The 17,890-nt window shown below is 43.3% G+C and overlaps 1 protein-coding gene across 8 annotated transcripts in view; it reads left to right on the forward strand.

Annotated features, from left to right (window-relative positions):
- Positions 1-17,890, forward strand: part of GRIP2 (glutamate receptor interacting protein 2) — a 267,188-nt gene that overhangs the window by 133,984 nt on the left and 115,314 nt on the right. Inside the window, exon 1 of one of the 8 annotated variants that reach the window (XM_038148766.1) lies at positions 8,190-9,341. The exons of the other annotated variants lie outside the window; for them this stretch is intronic. Within the exon in view, the coding sequence (XP_038004694.1) occupies positions 9,287-9,341 (55 nt within the window). The 5' untranslated portion in view covers positions 8,190-9,286. Of the gene's footprint in view, positions 1-8,189; positions 9,342-17,890 lie in introns of those variants that run through there. 8 annotated transcript variants of the gene reach the window in all.

A 17,890-nucleotide genomic window follows, 5' to 3' on the forward strand; every position in this document is an offset into this window, starting at 1 on the left:
AAGCTGCAGTGCTCTCTGATGGGCTGCTCTCAGAGCTGGTCTTGTCCTACCTGCTCCCTGGGATGAAGACAAACATCTTCAAAGAGGTGTTTTTCAGAGTGATTCCCCTTCAGAAGGGGCCTGCACCAACAAGGGAGTCCAAAACTGCATGGCCAGGCTGTCCAAAGGGTTTGTGTGCTTTGGGAAATCAACAGGCAAAACTCATGAGAAGGGCATCCCAGACCCTCAGCATGGGAGGTGATGGGAAGAGCTGCAGCTGGTGGTGGAGGCCAGGAATGGGTATCTCCTACTTTGGAAGAGACCCTGTACCTCCTGTCTGCGGAAGTGCAGCTGCCATAAAATCCTGTGTCCCATCAGCAGGGTGGTTTTCACAAGGCTTTTATGAATTTTGTGATGACAGCTTGGTTTGTGGCAATTTATTGTCCTGCAGGGCTGTCTTCTCTGCTTATATCTTGTGGGTCTCATTGTACAGCAGTAAATCATTGCAAAGCTGATAGTTTAGTTTCCAGCCATAAATTCAAATGCTGGAAAAAGAGATTTGTGTATTCCAATGCCTCTGTTCTTCAAATGTGGCTGTTCACAGAGCTCTGTATGCCCCTAGATGTGAGAATGATATTTGGTAAAAGCAGCGGTAACTTAAATAGTCTGAGGAACCTCTAAATGAATTTTAATATGGGATTGCAAGAGGTGAAGTGATTTGGACAAGAGTCTACACCAGGGAAGGTAGAGAAACAGGAAAGGGAAAGAGATCCTTTTGGCAGAGCATTGGCACAGGGCTGGGTCTATGTGTGCTGCACTATTTGGTCAAGGCTGTGGTCTGGGGATGGTTCTGGAGCTCTGGAAGCAGCAGTCAAGCAGCTGAGGTTAAACCCCTGAAGGTCCTGGCACAGCACTGAGAGCTGGCACCAAGTGTTCTGCTAGTGAGGGCAACATTGTTGCTGGCAGAACGGAGAAAACCTAGAGTGGGAATTAATGTGTGGCTCTGAAGAAGTCAGGGTTAAGAGCATCGAGGCTGGGATGTTTGTAGATAAAGGCAAAGGATCCCAAGGAAGCCACAGGCTGAAGACCCTAATAATCCTCCCTCCTCCAGTGCCCTGCAGTAGTGAGCAAACTGTAAATGAAGCAGTTATTAGCAGCTCTGCTCATATCACAAGATATAAACTGGTCTATTGAAAGAGTTGCCCTTTTTTAACCTTTCAAAGTGATTTCCCATGTGGGGACCAGCAGAAGGAGAAAGCTGTGCTTCCTGACTGGAGTCAGGTGCCCTTTCAAAGCCCCAGCAGCCCTGATCTCCCTCTTAGCAAAGGGCCTTGTGGAGCTGCATTATTTATGGCTCCTCCTGGGCACCCCACTGCACATCCTGCAGTGCCCATGGAGAGGGAATTGCTGGCATTCGCTGCAGATTCAGAGGTCACTAGAAGCTCACAAATGGTTATGGTCTCTCTTAACTTCCAGCAAAGACAATTGTACAGAGAAAGTTTTTGATCAAATAGATTCAGTCCATTGCAGCCAAACATAAATTTTGCTGAGAAAATATTCTGCTTCAACATTTTCAGCAATTAAACCCTTCTACATTCGGACTGTCTGGTGCTAGAAATTAATTAGTTGATAATATTCTCTTTAGAATAAAGACAAATGTTTTTATGTCTTTGCTGAAGGCTAATATTTGCAAAAAGAAAAAGAAAAGTATATGAGTTCCTTAAATCTCTTTAATCTTGTTCTGATAAATATACTTTCTTACTGTTAAGCATTCTTTGAATTTCTGTGTGCCTCTTTCTCACATTTCATATAATGGCAAGTGCTGCAGAGAGGGTAAATAAGATCTGCAGGTTTCAGCTTTCAGAGGACTGGAGTGATCAGATTCAATCCAGTCTTTCCATCTTGGGATCAACTGTAATAAACACCAAGGAAGTGAGTGAAAATGTTTCATGAGGCAGACATTTTTCATCTTCAAGAGCAAGTACATGAATGCTCAAATGATTAGAGGTGGCATCCACACCTTGCTTGCTTATAAAGTAGTTGCAGAAGCTGTGTAGTTCAGTCTTTTTGCAGCCAGATCTTGAATTTTTCTGTGGTTGAGACAAGCACAGGTGAGCCTGGAGGCCAACAGCTGGAATTTCTAAGGAAGCAGAGACACATACTGAATTAGCTTCTCAAAATACTCTGCAGCACTTGCTTTGGCAGGTTTTCTGCCGTTGAAAAACAAAAAGAAATGAGCAAAGCCAGGCAGCAAAAGAGTTTTAGAAAAATCCAGACACCATCTTTGCTCTGATTCATCTGAAATCCCACCTGTAGGATGCATCAACACTGACTGTAGTGCAAAGTGTTTTCACCTCATTCACCTGATGATGGGACCAACCCATTAATAAGGAAATGCAAATAGAGAGTGAGAGTTTCAGTCTCCCTGACTATAAAATGCAGCTTTGACATTGTTTTTAGACATCAACATAAAATATAAGGTATAGACTGAATCACAGCCTTGGTGAAGGGCTGAGTTTGGCATTGCTGATTAGTGAAATCAATTTGGCAATTCTGGGATGAGGGAAATGTAGGCTACTGGAGTAGGAAAATACTTCAGAAATAGGGCTAATAAATTAAGTCTGAAGACAGTAGATGTGGGAGATGGAGTTCCTAAAGTCTCCCTTGGATGACAAAAACAAATATCTCACTTATTAGGAAGTATGGAATTGCTGGTAAGTGCTTTTCAAAATATCAGCTGTTGGCCAGATTCGATCCATTATTAATTATGCCATCATGGTGATAATTGTTACAAGTTAGACACTTCCCAGACAAATCTCTAATTAATTAACAGTGCAGTCAGTTCTTGGAAAAGTGAGCATTGGGTCTCCTCTGTGATGGTGCAGCTCGGGGTCTGATAACCACAGGGGCTGGTAAATTTACAGCTACTATCAAATGGGGTGAGAAATTCAAGCCTGGTGTGAACAGAAACATGCTTAAAGGAGGAAATATTAATGATGAATTTTCAGATATATGGATATATGGATTTACTCAGGGCTGGGCTCAGTTACCTACTCTGCTGTTGGCTTCCTGTCTAGTGGCTAGGCCACTGATGGGTGAATTTTCTGCCAGAGTAAATGGGTACAGCTGTTTTGCATATGAAATAATAATGCCAGTTATGTGTGGCAGTGGATTTGGTAATAAGATTTAATGGTGGACAAGGATAATTCAGCTTGATATCCTGTGAAAACACAGGCCAAATCCTTCAGCCATGTATCCCTGGCAACTTGGACAAGACCAAGGCAAACCTGGTTGTTTTACTGGTAGGCACATATCTGGTTTTCATTAAGGGAAACCAGAATCCAGAGAATGTGCTGTTGCCTTCATTAATTTGTTATTGTGACTAGAACACCTTTATTGGTATTATTTTGGAAAAGGCATTTGTATATAATGGTTTAAAATAGAGTTAACTGTACTTCTCTTGGTCCATTCTTTACCTCTTCTACTTAAACCCTACTCAGCGTGATATGGGAATATCTGTGCACTGTAGGCAAAATGAACCCTTTGTTTCTATAAGCAAACATAGTATTGGTGCAGTGTGTTTAATGAGACTAATAAAATTCAATTTCATGAGTCCTTAAAACCTCTTGAACATTCTGCTATTGATTAATAATTGTTTCACTTGAAGCTTCCAATATTTTGCTCAAAAAACAAAGTAGTTTTTTACTGGGTGCTAAATATTTGTAACAGCAAGTGTACCAGCACAAACAAGCTATTTTAAAAGGTACATATACATCCTAGCATGAGCAGTACTGATTCTGCATGGTTATTTACATTTTCCCGATAGAAAATGTCTAAAATGAGGCTGTTTTAATTTCAAAGCTAAGCTGCAGGTTGCAGTGACCGCAGCTTTCCTACCATCCTTTCTGGGGCTGATGGTGCTCTGTAAGTGACAGATTTGTGTGTTATCTTTAACTGTGTTCACAGCAAAGGACTGCAGCTGGCACTTAAACTGGGGCACAAGAACCTGCTTAAAAGGGAGATGCCTTTTGGCTTTCAGCTCTCTAACTCGTCTGGGCTGTTCCTGGCTAATTGCTTCATTAGCACAGCAACAATGTAAAATAGAGTGAGAGGACTGTTGGGAGTACATCCATGAAGGCAGAGCATGACCCCTGTCTAGGCAGGCATCTGCAGCCAGCATTTGCAGGAGCCTTTCATTCTCCCAAGTCAATTGGCAGTCGGAGCGAGCGGCAGCACAGCACACGCAGATAAGACTATTTTAATTTCTTGCTTCAGGAGACTCAGCTGCCTCCTTGGAAAGACTGATGTCTTGTCCATGGATTCACAGACTGAACAAACATACTGTGCCATTTAATTATTAAAGGATAGCTTCAGCATTTCCTGGCAAAATAAACTGTGGTCTTAGGCTGAATCCTGGCAAAAGTGTTTCACCTGCAGGACCACTCCTCTTAGTGTGGGCAATAGGCAATACCACTTTGGCCACTACTCTGGGATAATACAGCTCTGCTAGCCCCATTTCCAAATGTCAGATGATAAAATAGTCATAGTAGGAAGAGATGTCTACAAATAATACTGATTGGGTGGAATTCCATTGGGTGGAATCTCAAGAAAGGAACATAGAGGTGAATGCTTAAAGGAGTTGTCTTAGCTCTGGGACATAATTCAAATGCTATTCACCCATTTGAATTGCAGAAAACTGCCTGAAAATCCTGTGTGTTCAGCCTTCCTGCTCTTACGGGGTGTGACTTAGGGAGAGGAAAAATGGGAAGACATTATCAGCACATATGGTGGTTACACACGGCTGCATTCCTGGTCTCAGCAAACACAATGGTGAGAACTAGGAATTTCTCCAAAGAGCCTCTTCTGGTTTCTTGCAGCTGGTGCTACAGAGGGTTGAGGGTCTGGGAGAAGTTCTAACTCATGGGAAATAATTGCATGTAGCTGAAAACTAAATGTGGCATTTCTCATGAAGTGTCCTTTTGGTGAGTTTGTGAGAAATTGCACAAGATGTTAAGAGTGTGTGGCAGAAAAGGTGCTCCTGAATGCAGAAAATAAGAACTTTCAAAGTATCAAGGGTGAGGTTTAATGACTGAAGCATGTTTGCCTTTTTTGCTGAACACAGTTTGTGGCAGACTGTCACCTGCATAAGTTATTGTCAGGGTAATTAAACGTTATAGTGCCACATGACACATCCCAACCCACATTTTACTCTGTTGGAGGCTGTGGCATTGCACAGGGAAAGCTGTAGCCATGCTAATTAGGATCAGGCAAGGTACTTGTAAAGCATAATTTAGACCATTTCCTTTTGGGAATTGTCTTCTAATGAGCGTGGTTCCAATGAAATGATTCATTGTTCACACTGTCACAGGATCATTTATTAAGGGTAATCAGTTAAAGCAGCACAGGTGTCAATGTGGGTAGAACATCTTCTTCCAAACGCCTGTTATTGACAATGTCAATATATGAGGAGAAACCACTTCAGTTTGGCTTTGTTGAGCTGCCAGTTTGACCCCCCCAGCCCGAACTAACAGCATTTATTAGCAGCATATTTGATTTTACAGACTCCCAGAGACAATAAACTTGGAGCACGGAGGAGGGGTGAGCCCCTCCTGGCTACTCTGGTGCTGCTCTGCTTTCCACAGCAGATATGGGTGTTTCTGTGGGAATTCATATGCCAGGAAGGGGGGCTTCACTGCCAACAGATAGCAGCCAATGAGTCTGTGGGATACCTGAATTTTATAGATCAGCTCATCCTGCCTTTGGTTCAAGGCTTACTGTATTGGATTTGTTGTTTCAGCATTGATCCCGCTTGCTTATCTAAGGCAGACTTTTTGTCTCCAAATGCTTTAATGCCACAGTTGGTCAATATTATTTTCTTCTGTGGTTCTCAAAGAGCTCTCAGGCTCTTGTGGGGGGGATCTGTTGTCTGTTAATTGCAACAGATTATCATAATATTCACTATGGCATGAATGTTTTTGAGAGATACCTTCAGATTGTTGTTGGCCCATCTGTTTGACATATTTTTGCAGGACAGTAATCCCACATAATCTGCATGCCCATATATACTCATACACTATTTACAGAAAAAAAACTATCTGTGGTGAATTTTGTTCTGCTTTCTTCCTAAATGGAAGGTGTACAGTGGTTAGCCACTTTAATGTGGTCTGATCTATAGAGATGATAAAAAGACTGCTAGTCCAGTATCTGGAAATACCTGGCTTTAATTTTTGCAGGCAACATGCAAATACCAAAAGAAAAGAAGAAAAGCCTGCCTTTCCATATAAATCTGCATTTTTCTCCCCAGAGCCTGTTTTATGGGTCTGCCCACTGACTGTACTGATAGTCATTGAAGCACATAAACAGTAATGTGGGAACATCCTTTAAACCAGTGAAGAGAAGATGAAAATAATCAGAACAAATTCACAAAGGCAGTATTATCAGTATTTGTAACTTTAATACATTCATCTATAACTGCACCTGTTAGTAAGGAAATACTGCCTTCTAAAATGCATTTTAGTACAGTGTGTAATTTTCAGGATATGTATTAGACACACAGGATTTTGCTTTATTATTCCTGAAGAAGAAAACAAACTATATGGCAACTTCAAAGGAAAATTGAACTAATTTAATGTGAGTTCTACTTGGAATAGTTTCTGCTCCTTTAATTTTGTTCTGATACATATTTTTAACTTTTACTTGAATAGAAGGCTGTTTCTTTTCCTTGCCACTTCTCCACCAGTTGCTGTTATAGAAAAAGTGTATTCATTGTCAGACAGATAAACGTAGCAGTACATACATATATTCTGAATACTGTATATTCATTAATCACACTGTGTTTTTGTTTATTTTTTCTGAAACTTCGTGTATATTTTCATTACCCTCTTGCATTATTTGCAATGGATTCTACGGCTTGGCAGAGCCACCTCAAATACTAGACGTGATAAATGGTAATAGATTTCCCATTATACAAATGCTTTTTTATCCTCTTAGTTTAATTGCTGCATTTCTCACTACTTCTGTTGTTCACTCTTGATGACCACTGTCCCCACAGTCACTTCCTGAGCTGAAATGAGGATTAGATTTATATATGGGAGAGCAGAAAACACATTTCAGTATCGAAGAGAAACAGCTTTCTTTTGTTTTCAACTGGAATTTCCTCTAAGGTAAAATCAATTGTCTTGGGACATTCAGGCAATTCCCCAGGCTAAAGAAGTTCTCTGAGACTCTTGGAGGAGGGTAAATTGGATCTTAATATTAGGTTAAATCAGAATATGCTTAAATTCTAGTGATGAACCTAGAGAGAGAATGAAATGGCATGGTTCCTCTAGTCTTATTTGTAGACTGGTACTTCAGCATCATGAAAGCAAGGAAGCTGTGGTGAAAAATGGTATTTTGATTGGAAAAAGAGTGTAAGATCCTCTGCTGCAGCTCCAGTGAAATTAATTGGAGATGCCTGTGCTCAGTAGAGGGAAGAGGAGAAAAAGCAGCCTGAACAGAGCATGCAACTGTGCGTGGGGAGCTGGGAGTCAGCTCTCAGGCTGTCTCAGAAATTGAACATTTGGGGTCTAATCAGCCCCCAAGTGCTCAGGCTTTTCATCTTCTGTACAAGGCTTTAAATACATAATTTACATCTAAATTTATCTGTAGTTAATACACACGTACACACTTGTCAGTGCTTTCAACTCGATATAATTTTAAAGAAAACAAGATGGAGACAAGAAGAAAATCTATTGTGTTGTTACATCAAGATTGACCTCGAAAGTACTGAGGGTTTATTGAGTTTTGAGGGTCTGTAATGGAAATTCCTGAATTTGGAATTTGGTGTTAGCTCTCTGGGATTGTCATTTGTGTGTGCTGCTGATGCTTCTACACATTCAGAGCAGCTCTCCATAGCCCTTTCACTGCTGCAGAGCTTTCTGGGTCAGTCTGTGTTGTTTTCCTTTGGTTCCAAACTTATACCTCTGAGTCTGAATTTGCAAAGCTGTTCATGTGTCCTTCAAGCCTGAAAAGTGGGAAGGTAACCCTGGTGACTAAGTGCAAAAAACTCAGTGGCAGAGCATTGCTGAGATCAGGCACTGGAGGTGAAATATTCTGTGTCATGTCTCTAAGGAGACTCCTGGAAAGCCACAGCGTGTTGTTTCCACAGACCAATTGCTGCAGGCAGCAAATTGCAATCTCAGAAGTCATCTGAGGGATCAGCAGAAATGTTGGCTAGAGATAAACTCCCAGATGTCCATCTATTGAGGGCAGCCTTTACCCCTCAGGTATTGATTTAGTAATGAAGCTTTCTCGTACAGATCCAGCGTTTCCCTATGGGTTCCTGGAAGGCACCTCTGAGCTCCCCTGGGACCATGGTAAGAAACAGCTGAGAGCCACTACTGCTGTGGTCTGAGTTCCCTTTGAGAGAGGAAAGAATATTTTGCTTATTCAGCTGCTGGGAGAGGCTCAACTCAGCAGAAAAGGTCAACTAAAGTGCTACTCCCAGTGCGATTTGGTCTAAAATTCGGATGAAAGGGAGCACTAACATTGGTCAGGCAGAGTCCTCGGCAGGTGGTGTTCTCCCAGAAGAGTGTGAGGATGTGCAGGGCTGGGCAAGGAAGGGAGTGAGACTTGTGTGCCATCATGAACCCTCTCTAAACCCTTCCACAAAAAAATTGTGTGAAGTTTGTTTGGGATATTGATGTTCAACATGTAGTTTGTGGAATGGTGGATTTCCTCTTAGGTCTGTTTGATATTGTCAGTGGTTTCTACAGACACAGAAAGCTCTACTGCAGACAAGTTTCTTTAGCAGGACTTGCCCTGCTGGGGCTGTTACCAGAACAGTCCCATTGTATTTATGCTGGTGCTGGGTTTCTGGTCAACTGCTCCCATGAAACTGAGGGCTTTTATCTCCTTTGCTCTGGTAATCTCTGGATTAGCTTTCTGGTGAAGTGCAAGCAGGCACTCGTGTGTGCTAAAGAATAATCTTACTTTGCAAATTAATATGTTAATGTAGTGCCAGATTCCCAGCCTTTAACAGTGGGAGACCGGTGATAGGTTTAAAACATCAATGTGCGATTTTATTCATCCGGATGAGATAACAAAACAGCCCTGCTCTGAAAGTAGCGAAAAGGGTCTGTGCCCCCTCTAGCTCAGTCTCTGCCATTCTCCCCCCGAAACCCCTTCCCTCTCACTCCCTAAAGCCCGAGTGTATTTCCCAGTGCTCGCCCATTCATTTGGAGCCGGCAGCCCCTGGCAGAGCCAGGCAGAGGTGCGGAGGGAGCAGCGGCACAGAGCCATGTGAGCGCAGCGCTGGCGGCTGCAGAAGATGTTCGCTGTCTCGCTCAAGTGCCGGCTCGGGGTGGTGAGACGGAGGAGCAAAGGTATGGTCAGAGCAGAGCAGCTCGCTGCTGCCCGAGAGGGACTCGGAGGGCACTCACTTGAGCATTTGCTTTTCCTTGGCTGGGCAAGAGGAAAAAAAGCTACTTGGTCTGTGATTGATTTTCACCCTCTGTGCATTGGCAGGCGGGAGTAGGATTATTTTAATTTCTTGCATGTCCTATATTTTTCAGATGCGGGATTTTTTTTCCGTTGACTCTCTGGATTTTTTCTCTATTCATCTACCATGGTTATTACTGCAGTAAAGTAGATTTAGGTGTGCCTCAGAGTCTCACAAGGTTTCCCTCCTCCCATGGGGGAGCTGTTACTTTGCAGGGAGAAGCACTTGAGTGTTGGACTCCAGCAGACTGTTAGGAAGTCATGGTGCCTGTCCCTCCCTACACTCCTTCCAGAAGGGGAGTGAGTTGAAAGGATGAGAAACCTGGCAGGATAAAGGGGAGAAAATCAACTTTGAAAAGGTTGGAGGAACAGTAATATTTTATTTCAGAGCAAGTTAATCTGAGACGGGACAGTTTCTGCACTCACCATCCTGCAGTGTTGTTTGCAATCAGAAGTGAAGAAGTTTTGTTGTGCTGGACTGTGATCCCGGGTCCCTCGCCCCCAGTTCAGCTGTGTGGGTGTTTGGAGGTCTCTGCTCCCCTGGCTCACGGGTGCGCTGCAGCCGGGGCTCGCTCTCGCTGCTGTTGCCTTTGATTTCTGGGAGGTTTGCATTTTAATGGAGCCTGAAGCAGATCTCACCGCTTGGAGCTTAACTCCCCTGTGCAAGCCCTCGCAGCCAGAGGCGCTCCTGCAGCAGATCAAAGCCCTTTGCTGTTAAGGAAGATGACCTGCATTTTTATGGGGACCTCTAAAGCAAACCTGCTTTTAGGGGCTCAGTGTAACCAGGATGCTATTGATTCCAAATGAATGCATAAACTCAGCTTTTAGTCTCACTTAAGGGGAGAGACACTTACATGCTGATGCAAGGGTTTCTGTGCTGGCACACAGAAACTCTGTTAGGACTGGCAGGTAGAAAACTTCGGTAGCAAAGAGAAAGGCCTGAACATGATGCCCAAGTTTCTGATGTGGACTGGACCTTAAGTCTAGGGTGCAATTCCTGTGTGACTTGCCTAGTAGGTAAAAAAGTATTTACTCAGATCAAGGTTGCAATTCTATGGGATGGATGGGAATAGGGAACGGGAGCCTGAGGGCTGCCTCACTTGACATGGGTTGCTGGGGTGCTAAGAGAGCATGTGAGTTGTGATAGCCCCACTGTGCTCCTTCCTCCTGTGTGTGCACAGGCTGTGAGAAGCTCTCCCGCACTCTTTACTGCACACAGGGGCACGTTCACCCTGGGGTTACAGTTCTGCTGTGGCAGCCTTGGAGCTGAACTTATTCAGATGTATTAATTTATTTTTGGCATCACTTGCCTTTGACAGTTTATCCTCATGCTGCTTTGTTTCTTTGCCTCCATAGTTTGGAGGCTTCATGGGCTTCTCTGCACTGGAAGAAGTTTCGTGTTTGCAATAAAACATGTTGGCACAGGCAGTATTTCCACTTTCTAGAGCAATGCCTGGAAGTGCTTGAATCAAACTCAGCCCTGGGGTCCCTTTTTAATTGGCAGATGCCAGGAGAAGGTCTGGTGCCTTTTTACAGTTCTTTTTCCCTGGCATGCTTTTTTGCTACATATCCTTAAGGAATTGGCAGTAATGTTGGAACACGATGGGTTTTTCTTCTACAATTTTCCAGGAAAGTAAGGAACACAGGGCAGAATAAGGGCATTTGTGCCTGCAAATCACTGAATATACAGCCTGAGATTGTAATAAAGGCTAAGAAAGAGTTATCCCTGTACTACCTGATAAAGTTTTAGTGGCTTTAGTTGAAATATTTAGAATTTACTTCGATCACCTGCTTTTCTTAGTGACAGATTTAAATGAGAGAATTGCTAATCCAATGCTAAATTGAACTGCTTTGATCAAGGATTAAATTGAGCTGGAAGTGGCTTTTGGGACTTGAGCTTTGAAATGAACAACCAGAGAGAGACGTTGTTACTCGTCTTCAGCATTTTGGGACAGATGATATTTCAGGAACGTACCCAAAAGAATGATCAAAAATAAATATTGCCTGGGCTCTTTGGTACTGGAATGAGCCCATCATGACTGGGCAGCAACCAAGGACAGGACATGCTATGAATTATGTTAGTAAGTAAAGAAACTCTGCTACATTTCACATTTCACATGTTGCATCCTAGGAGATGGTCAGGCTGTTATTTGGTACTAAAAATTCCCACCAGCTTTTGAAGAGAGACAGGAAGAAATGGCAAAGGGGATGTGTGAAAGAGAGTGGCAGATACCCCAGCCCAGGTATCTCTCTGTCCTCTGGTCCAGGCATTTATGTGACCCACTGTCCCAAAACTGTGCTCTGCCTGGTTCTGCAGGTGGATGCTTGCTGAGGGGATACTCCTCTGCTAAAGCTGATTTTAATTAATTGTAAGATAAGATGTTCAAATCTCAGCTATGGTGGCTGCTGTTAATTTTGTGTAGTTTTACCTTTAAACACCCTCATAGAAATAAGGATTGGTCTCCTTGTACTTATTGCTACTCTCTGCTTCAAAACAGACCCCTTCCCCCTACTTTCTGCCTTCTCTGCTATTTTCTTTTCCATCCCTCAAACTTTGCCTGCTCCTCGCCAGCTAATCCCCTCACTTCGGGGAGAAATTCTTGCTGTCAGTCCTCTTGGATTCCTGCTTTCCTTCTCTCGCTGAGCCCTTGAGCTTTTCCTGGCATGAGGAACATTCACAGTTAATCCACCAGGCATTCAGCCCGTTGGCTGGGGCTGGCAGAGCTTCCCTGCCCACAGCTCTCAGCTGTCTTTGGCCAACATCAGCTCATGCAGCTGCGGGGCTCCTCACTCCTCTTCAAGGACTCTTGATCCTCTGCAGAAGGTGCTACTGAAAACCCCAAGGAACATACAGTCACCTGTCCAATACAATAATTATACTTTCCTCAGTATTAGTGTGTTTTTCAATGGGAAAAGCTAAATGATTTCTGTCTGGTCGTGCTTGTCATTCAGCTGAGCTCAAAAGGGACTGTGTGGGGAGGGTTGGTTGGTGGTTGCCTGCCCTGCTAGCCCCCACTTGATGCAGCAAATCAACTGGATTTTATAAATAAGTAAACAGAAGCAGTGAAGAGCCTAAATAATTAACTAGATACATGTGTTGGAGTGAAAAGTAGCAAATGAGGCAATTTGAAAGTGTCCTCACTGCTTCCCCTGCTTTCCAAAGCCTGCAGCCCAAGGGGAGAGGGGATGCTCTGTGAGAGCTGGTGAGAGCAGCAGCTACCTGAACAAACAGCAGCACACACCAAGGGATCTGGACCCCACTGCCACGGCAGAAGAAAATCTTGGTTACTTGGTTTGAGACATTCAAGCTTAAAGCATGTTTATTTTTGTCCAGTCTAGTTTCTCCTACTGTGTGGTGTGTGAAAGTAATTTTGCTGTTCCTTTGTCAAAAACTGTCATCTGGAACATGCCAGGCATCACATCTTGTAAAAGAAAATACATGTTCTGCTTTCCATTTACATACCTCAGTGTTTTTCAGCCTCTTAAGCTTCACTGAGTCATGTTTACTACGTTCTTTTTTGGACTAGATGCTTTCTCTTGCATTTTGTTCTTCCTCTCTTGTGTTGTCTGGGAACTGAGGAAATAAATAAGCAAAGAAAAAAACACTCTGAAGCCCCCAGGAATAAAATAGAAGGATATGTTCAGAAAAACTGTCATATAGAGTGAAATTTTCAATTAAAAAAAGTTTTAGAACAGCAGCTTTTACTGTGAGACCCAGATTTTCAATGATAACACATTTGGGCATGTAGGCATTCTTGTCCCTTTGATGGAAGTTACTGCATCCTGTTTGGTGTAGGAAGAGGTTTGGTTTTATTTCCATGTTTTTATTGAGAACAGTGTCATGGGAATCAATCCCAAGAGCTGGGAACATGCTCTTGTGCCACGTCACCTTGTTTGCTGTACAGCAGTGTCATGTTGTAAAGCATCCTGGCTGTGTTTCATAGCAGGGAGTGTTGCTGCAATTGTGTTTCTGTCACAAAAAGATTTGCTCACTGCAGAAGGACAAGAAAAGGTTTGTGTCTCTATTTGGCAAAGGAAAAAAAGAGCAAAAAAGTGCAAGCAGGTAAGCTGCTTCCATCCTCTGGTATGGTGCCAAGTCCAGAGCACCACACAGCGACATGAGAGGGTGAAAAGTCCAGTGGAGCTTCTACTCCTGGAGGAGAAAAACCATTGTTATTCCTGCATTTATCGTCCAGGCCCAGAGGAGCCAGTAAAACAAAGCAGATGGGCAACCAACCCTCAGAGAAACCAGACTCATCCTCAAGATGAAGCTGTGGTGCAGAGGTTGAGCCCATGGTGAGGCCAAGTGCAGTGTTTTAGCCCTTGCTTGGCTACCTTTTCCTTAGGATGATCACTGCCTGCTAGAATTTATCCTCACCTGTCTGTTTCAAAGCAGAAGGCATCCTGGAGGTGCTGCTGGGAATATTTATGGGGCTGTTCCTGCTGCAGCAATGAAAACCAGGCAGTGGTGAACACAGGGAACTCCCTCAGCCCAAACCTCTGGGCTGGCAGTGGCTGTGATTGCTTTCCTGTCAGCGTGGCTACGCTTCAGCCCATTCCCTGTCTCATCAGTAGCTCATGATTGGGCATGTTTTATTTATATCTCCAAATGGAGGCCATTTTTCAGCCTGATGCTCTAGCATCCCAGGTGACTGTCACCTGCTCTGAGCACTGTGGGGTTCCTTCAGCCCTAGCTCATCCCTCATCTTCCTCCAGGCTCCAGTAGCAGAGAGGAGAGTGATCTCTTAGGGGGGTAATTGAATGAAGAAAGCCCCTAGCAGTCCAGAGGCAGATAAATCCTTGCAGGGAAGCCAGTGTGCAAAACAGTGTGTCTGAGGGGCATTAACCCTTCCTGCTGGAAAGGTGCAGCATGGATTGGAATCCTGTGTGCAAATCCTGCCCAGATCCCACCTGTTGGAACAGGAATGAAAGACAAACCCTTCCTTGCTGTGGATATATTACACAAGAGCAGTTGCACTGGCCCTTTGCTGTGCTGCATGGGGAATCCCAGGCTCTTTCTGGAGTGGTTTGGAAAATCTGGGCCTTGATTTTGACCCTGCATGAATCATAAGGGGTGAAATCCTTGTGCTCCTTGTGTGAATCCATGCATCCTTTCTGTTTTGCATATAGGACTATGTGGGGGTTTTGGGGGTGTTACTAAAGCTAAAAACAGAGGCTAGGGACTCTGTCCCATACCTTCCCTTTATATTACTGTGATTAACAATTTGTTGTGCAGGTGGTTTTCTGGGCATTTTCCTCTGTGACAACTAGTCCAGCTGTCTCCCTTGAGAAGAGTTCAGGATGGCAAGAGCAGGTGCCTATTATTGATCAAGGCTTGTTTTTGTGGATGGATTTGCCCACTGGCTGCAGGACATCACCCATCATCCTCTGTCCCATGTATCCCCCTGGCACAAGGGCATGTCACAGTGACAGGGCAGCCCCTGACTCTGGGAAGTGCTGCTGATTTGCATCTCTGGCTTGCCAGCTCAGACAGGCATTTTTGGAGAAGAAAGAATAATTTCTTTAACCCAGATGACTTATGATCTGCTTTGTCATAGAGAGGAAAACCAGGCCTTGAATTTGGAAAGCTGTAGAAGGTCCACGAGGTCACCACTGGCCTATCTGCAGAGTGTGTGAGTGAAGGAAATGCAAATGCACATGCTACTGTGATTTGATAGTTGCCAAATCAAATTGTATCAATTTGATACATTGAACTGTTTTATAAACAAAACCCAGTTCACCAAAATTGTAAGATGTAGGGAGTTCAGAGTCAAGAGAAACAAGACTTAAAAATATTATTTCAGAATTACCATCTTGCTGATGTGTGTCTGAAGGTGTGTCTGAAGTTTCTTTTTTTGCATTGTGTATTGTCACCAGAGAGGGTTTGGATATTAAAACCATGGATCTAAAGGAAGTTCTTTTCCCTGTTTGCCACTGAGCTACTTTCCTCTTGACTCCATTCCTTGCATACAGCTGTGGGACATTTTTGTCACAGTCTTCTAAGACAGTGAATAATACAAAGCAGTTTGGCAGGCAGCATTTAAAACAGATGAGGAAATACCTTGATTTCCTATTCCCCTGCACCTGTACAACTTTTTATCCACAGCATTTCTTCCCTCGTGTACAGGCGTCTGACTTTGCATGCTCACGGGGGTGTGCCAAATCACAATTCTTCATTTATTTTGGAGCTGACAGGGAATCCACAGTGGGTCTGTCTGGAGGCCAATCTGCTCCTGTGCCTCAGGGCCATGTCAAGGAGATTGTATTAGCTTCTCTATTCTCTCAGTGTGGCAGAAAGCACTTTCCTTTTAATTGTAAAAATCCACCAAATCTGACAGAATTGAAAGTCTAAAATCACCCCATGGGCACCCTCAGTAAATTCTGTGTAATGCTTTCCCTCCTCCTCAAAGTCTTAAAATTCAAGCTCCTACCAGGCTGAACTGTGCCTCCAGTGTGACATTGGGAACAAGCCAAAATTATAATCCCCTATCAGTAAAATAGAATCTTTTTCTTTAACCTCTTTCTTCTACAATCACCTACAAAAATATATTCTTTAAAAGTACTAGAAAGGCGAAAGGCAGGAACTGAAGTTATCTACATGCTGATGCTACTAATATGGGACATTTTACATACTTGCAAACAGATCTAAGCTTTTGTCCTGGTTTAGGGCAAATTTGGGAAGAAACTTCCAGAAGGGTTCCTCTAGAAAGCAAATTCAAGCAGCTTCTCCCCCAGCTGGTTTGGGAAAAGATTTCCTTGCAGAAAAGTGGATGAAACTGCTTATTTAACAAGCAAAGTATTCACAAGCATAAAAAAATTGAATAACATTAAACAATAAAACCTCTTGCTGTTCTGAAGAGATGGCAAGTTCAGAAAGTCCTTCTTGTGGGGTGTAGCTTGGCTCACTCAGTCTCTTATCAGCCCCTCCTGCTCTGGAAGTGCTGCATCCCAGGCCCTGGTGGGCCACAGATGCAAGCTCCTGGTGCTCTTCTGGGTTTTCAGTCCAGAGCAGGGATGATCAGTTCCAAGAAAAAGCCATAGTCCAGGGAATTTCTCTTCCTCAGCTAGCTAAAAACTAACTAAAAAGCAAAGGAGAGCTCTCTCCTGCTGTGTGCTGCAGACAACAGTCTGAGAAACACACAGAGAGAAAGCTGAAGCTCTTTTCTCTGTGTTTTTGAATACAGCTGCCTCAGGCATTCCATCGCTTCTCCTTCTCCCCCCTTCACTCTCAGATCTGGTTTTAAAAGTGCAAAACTTAGTTCTGGTCTAAACAGATGAGTGAGGATATGATTCAACATCATAAATTCACCCCAGGACAGCTTTCTATCCTGTCTCAATGTAAATACCTGGTAAGGAAGCAGGTTTTTATTTCATACTTTGCGGGAATTACTTTGAATGGTAATGGACAAAATGAAATTAATTTATTAACTAGCAAAATATTTTAACAATGCATTCCAGAAGAGTAAGAGGACAAAAATAATGTGATGTGAAGCTTCAGCATTCAGGCTCTGGTGGAGTCTTGAGATGATAATAAGGCCATATATTGGCAAGGTAAAAGGTCTGTATTTTAATTTTGAATATTTGTTGTCTGTCCAAAGATGTTTCTATGAGTTACAGATACAAACAGAAACTGAACAACAGTGACTTTTGCTGTAGGCTGAAATTACAGTAATTTTTCAATTACTTTCAACAAATCTGGTGGCCACCAGCTGTTCTCCTAATGCAACTGTTAGCTAATAACAAGAAGTGCTTCCCCAGCTTTCTATTCCCTCCTGGATATACTGTGCTGGCTCATTTAGCTCAGTTTAAAGGAGTGATCTGTCTCATTGCAGAATGTGTTGGGAGGGGGTCTGAACAGGATTCCTCTATTCACTTTTTGCTCTGTTGCATGAGCTACTTACACCTCACTCACCCTGTATTCAGGGCAAAGAAAATAGCACTGTGAAAATAGCACCCTCCTCCTCGGGTATTAGTCCTTGGGAAAAAAACCCACTGCTTTCTTTTAATATGGGTCTATAAAAGCTCTTCTCTAAATGTGCTGTGTTGTGCATTTGAGGCTCACTGGGTCTGACATGCTGGAGTTAGGGTTGTGTCCTTGCCCAGGCTGGCAGCCTAGTGCTGAACTCTTCTCCTCTTCTTGGTTTCACTCAGCTCCTGAGGGTTATTGTAACCTAGTTTTTTTTGTGAGCGATTTCCTTTCCTCTCTGTTGCAATTGCTCTTTTTGCTTTACAGAGTACAGCCAGATTAATCATACAAAGCCATGGAAATCAACAGCAGTGTGTAATTCAGGGCTTGATAACTGATTGTGGGGAGGGCACAAGGGAAGGGTTGTGCTCTTTACAAAATTGCCACATGATATATCAATCCTCAAGACGTATGTCTGTGTTTCCTTTTTTTACAATATATTTTAGGAAACACAAACCAAAAAGAAAC

This window comes from Motacilla alba, chromosome 12 (assembly GCF_015832195.1).
Source record: "Motacilla alba alba isolate MOTALB_02 chromosome 12, Motacilla_alba_V1.0_pri, whole genome shotgun sequence".
Classification (NCBI taxonomy): Eukaryota; Metazoa; Chordata; class Aves; order Passeriformes; family Motacillidae; genus Motacilla; species Motacilla alba.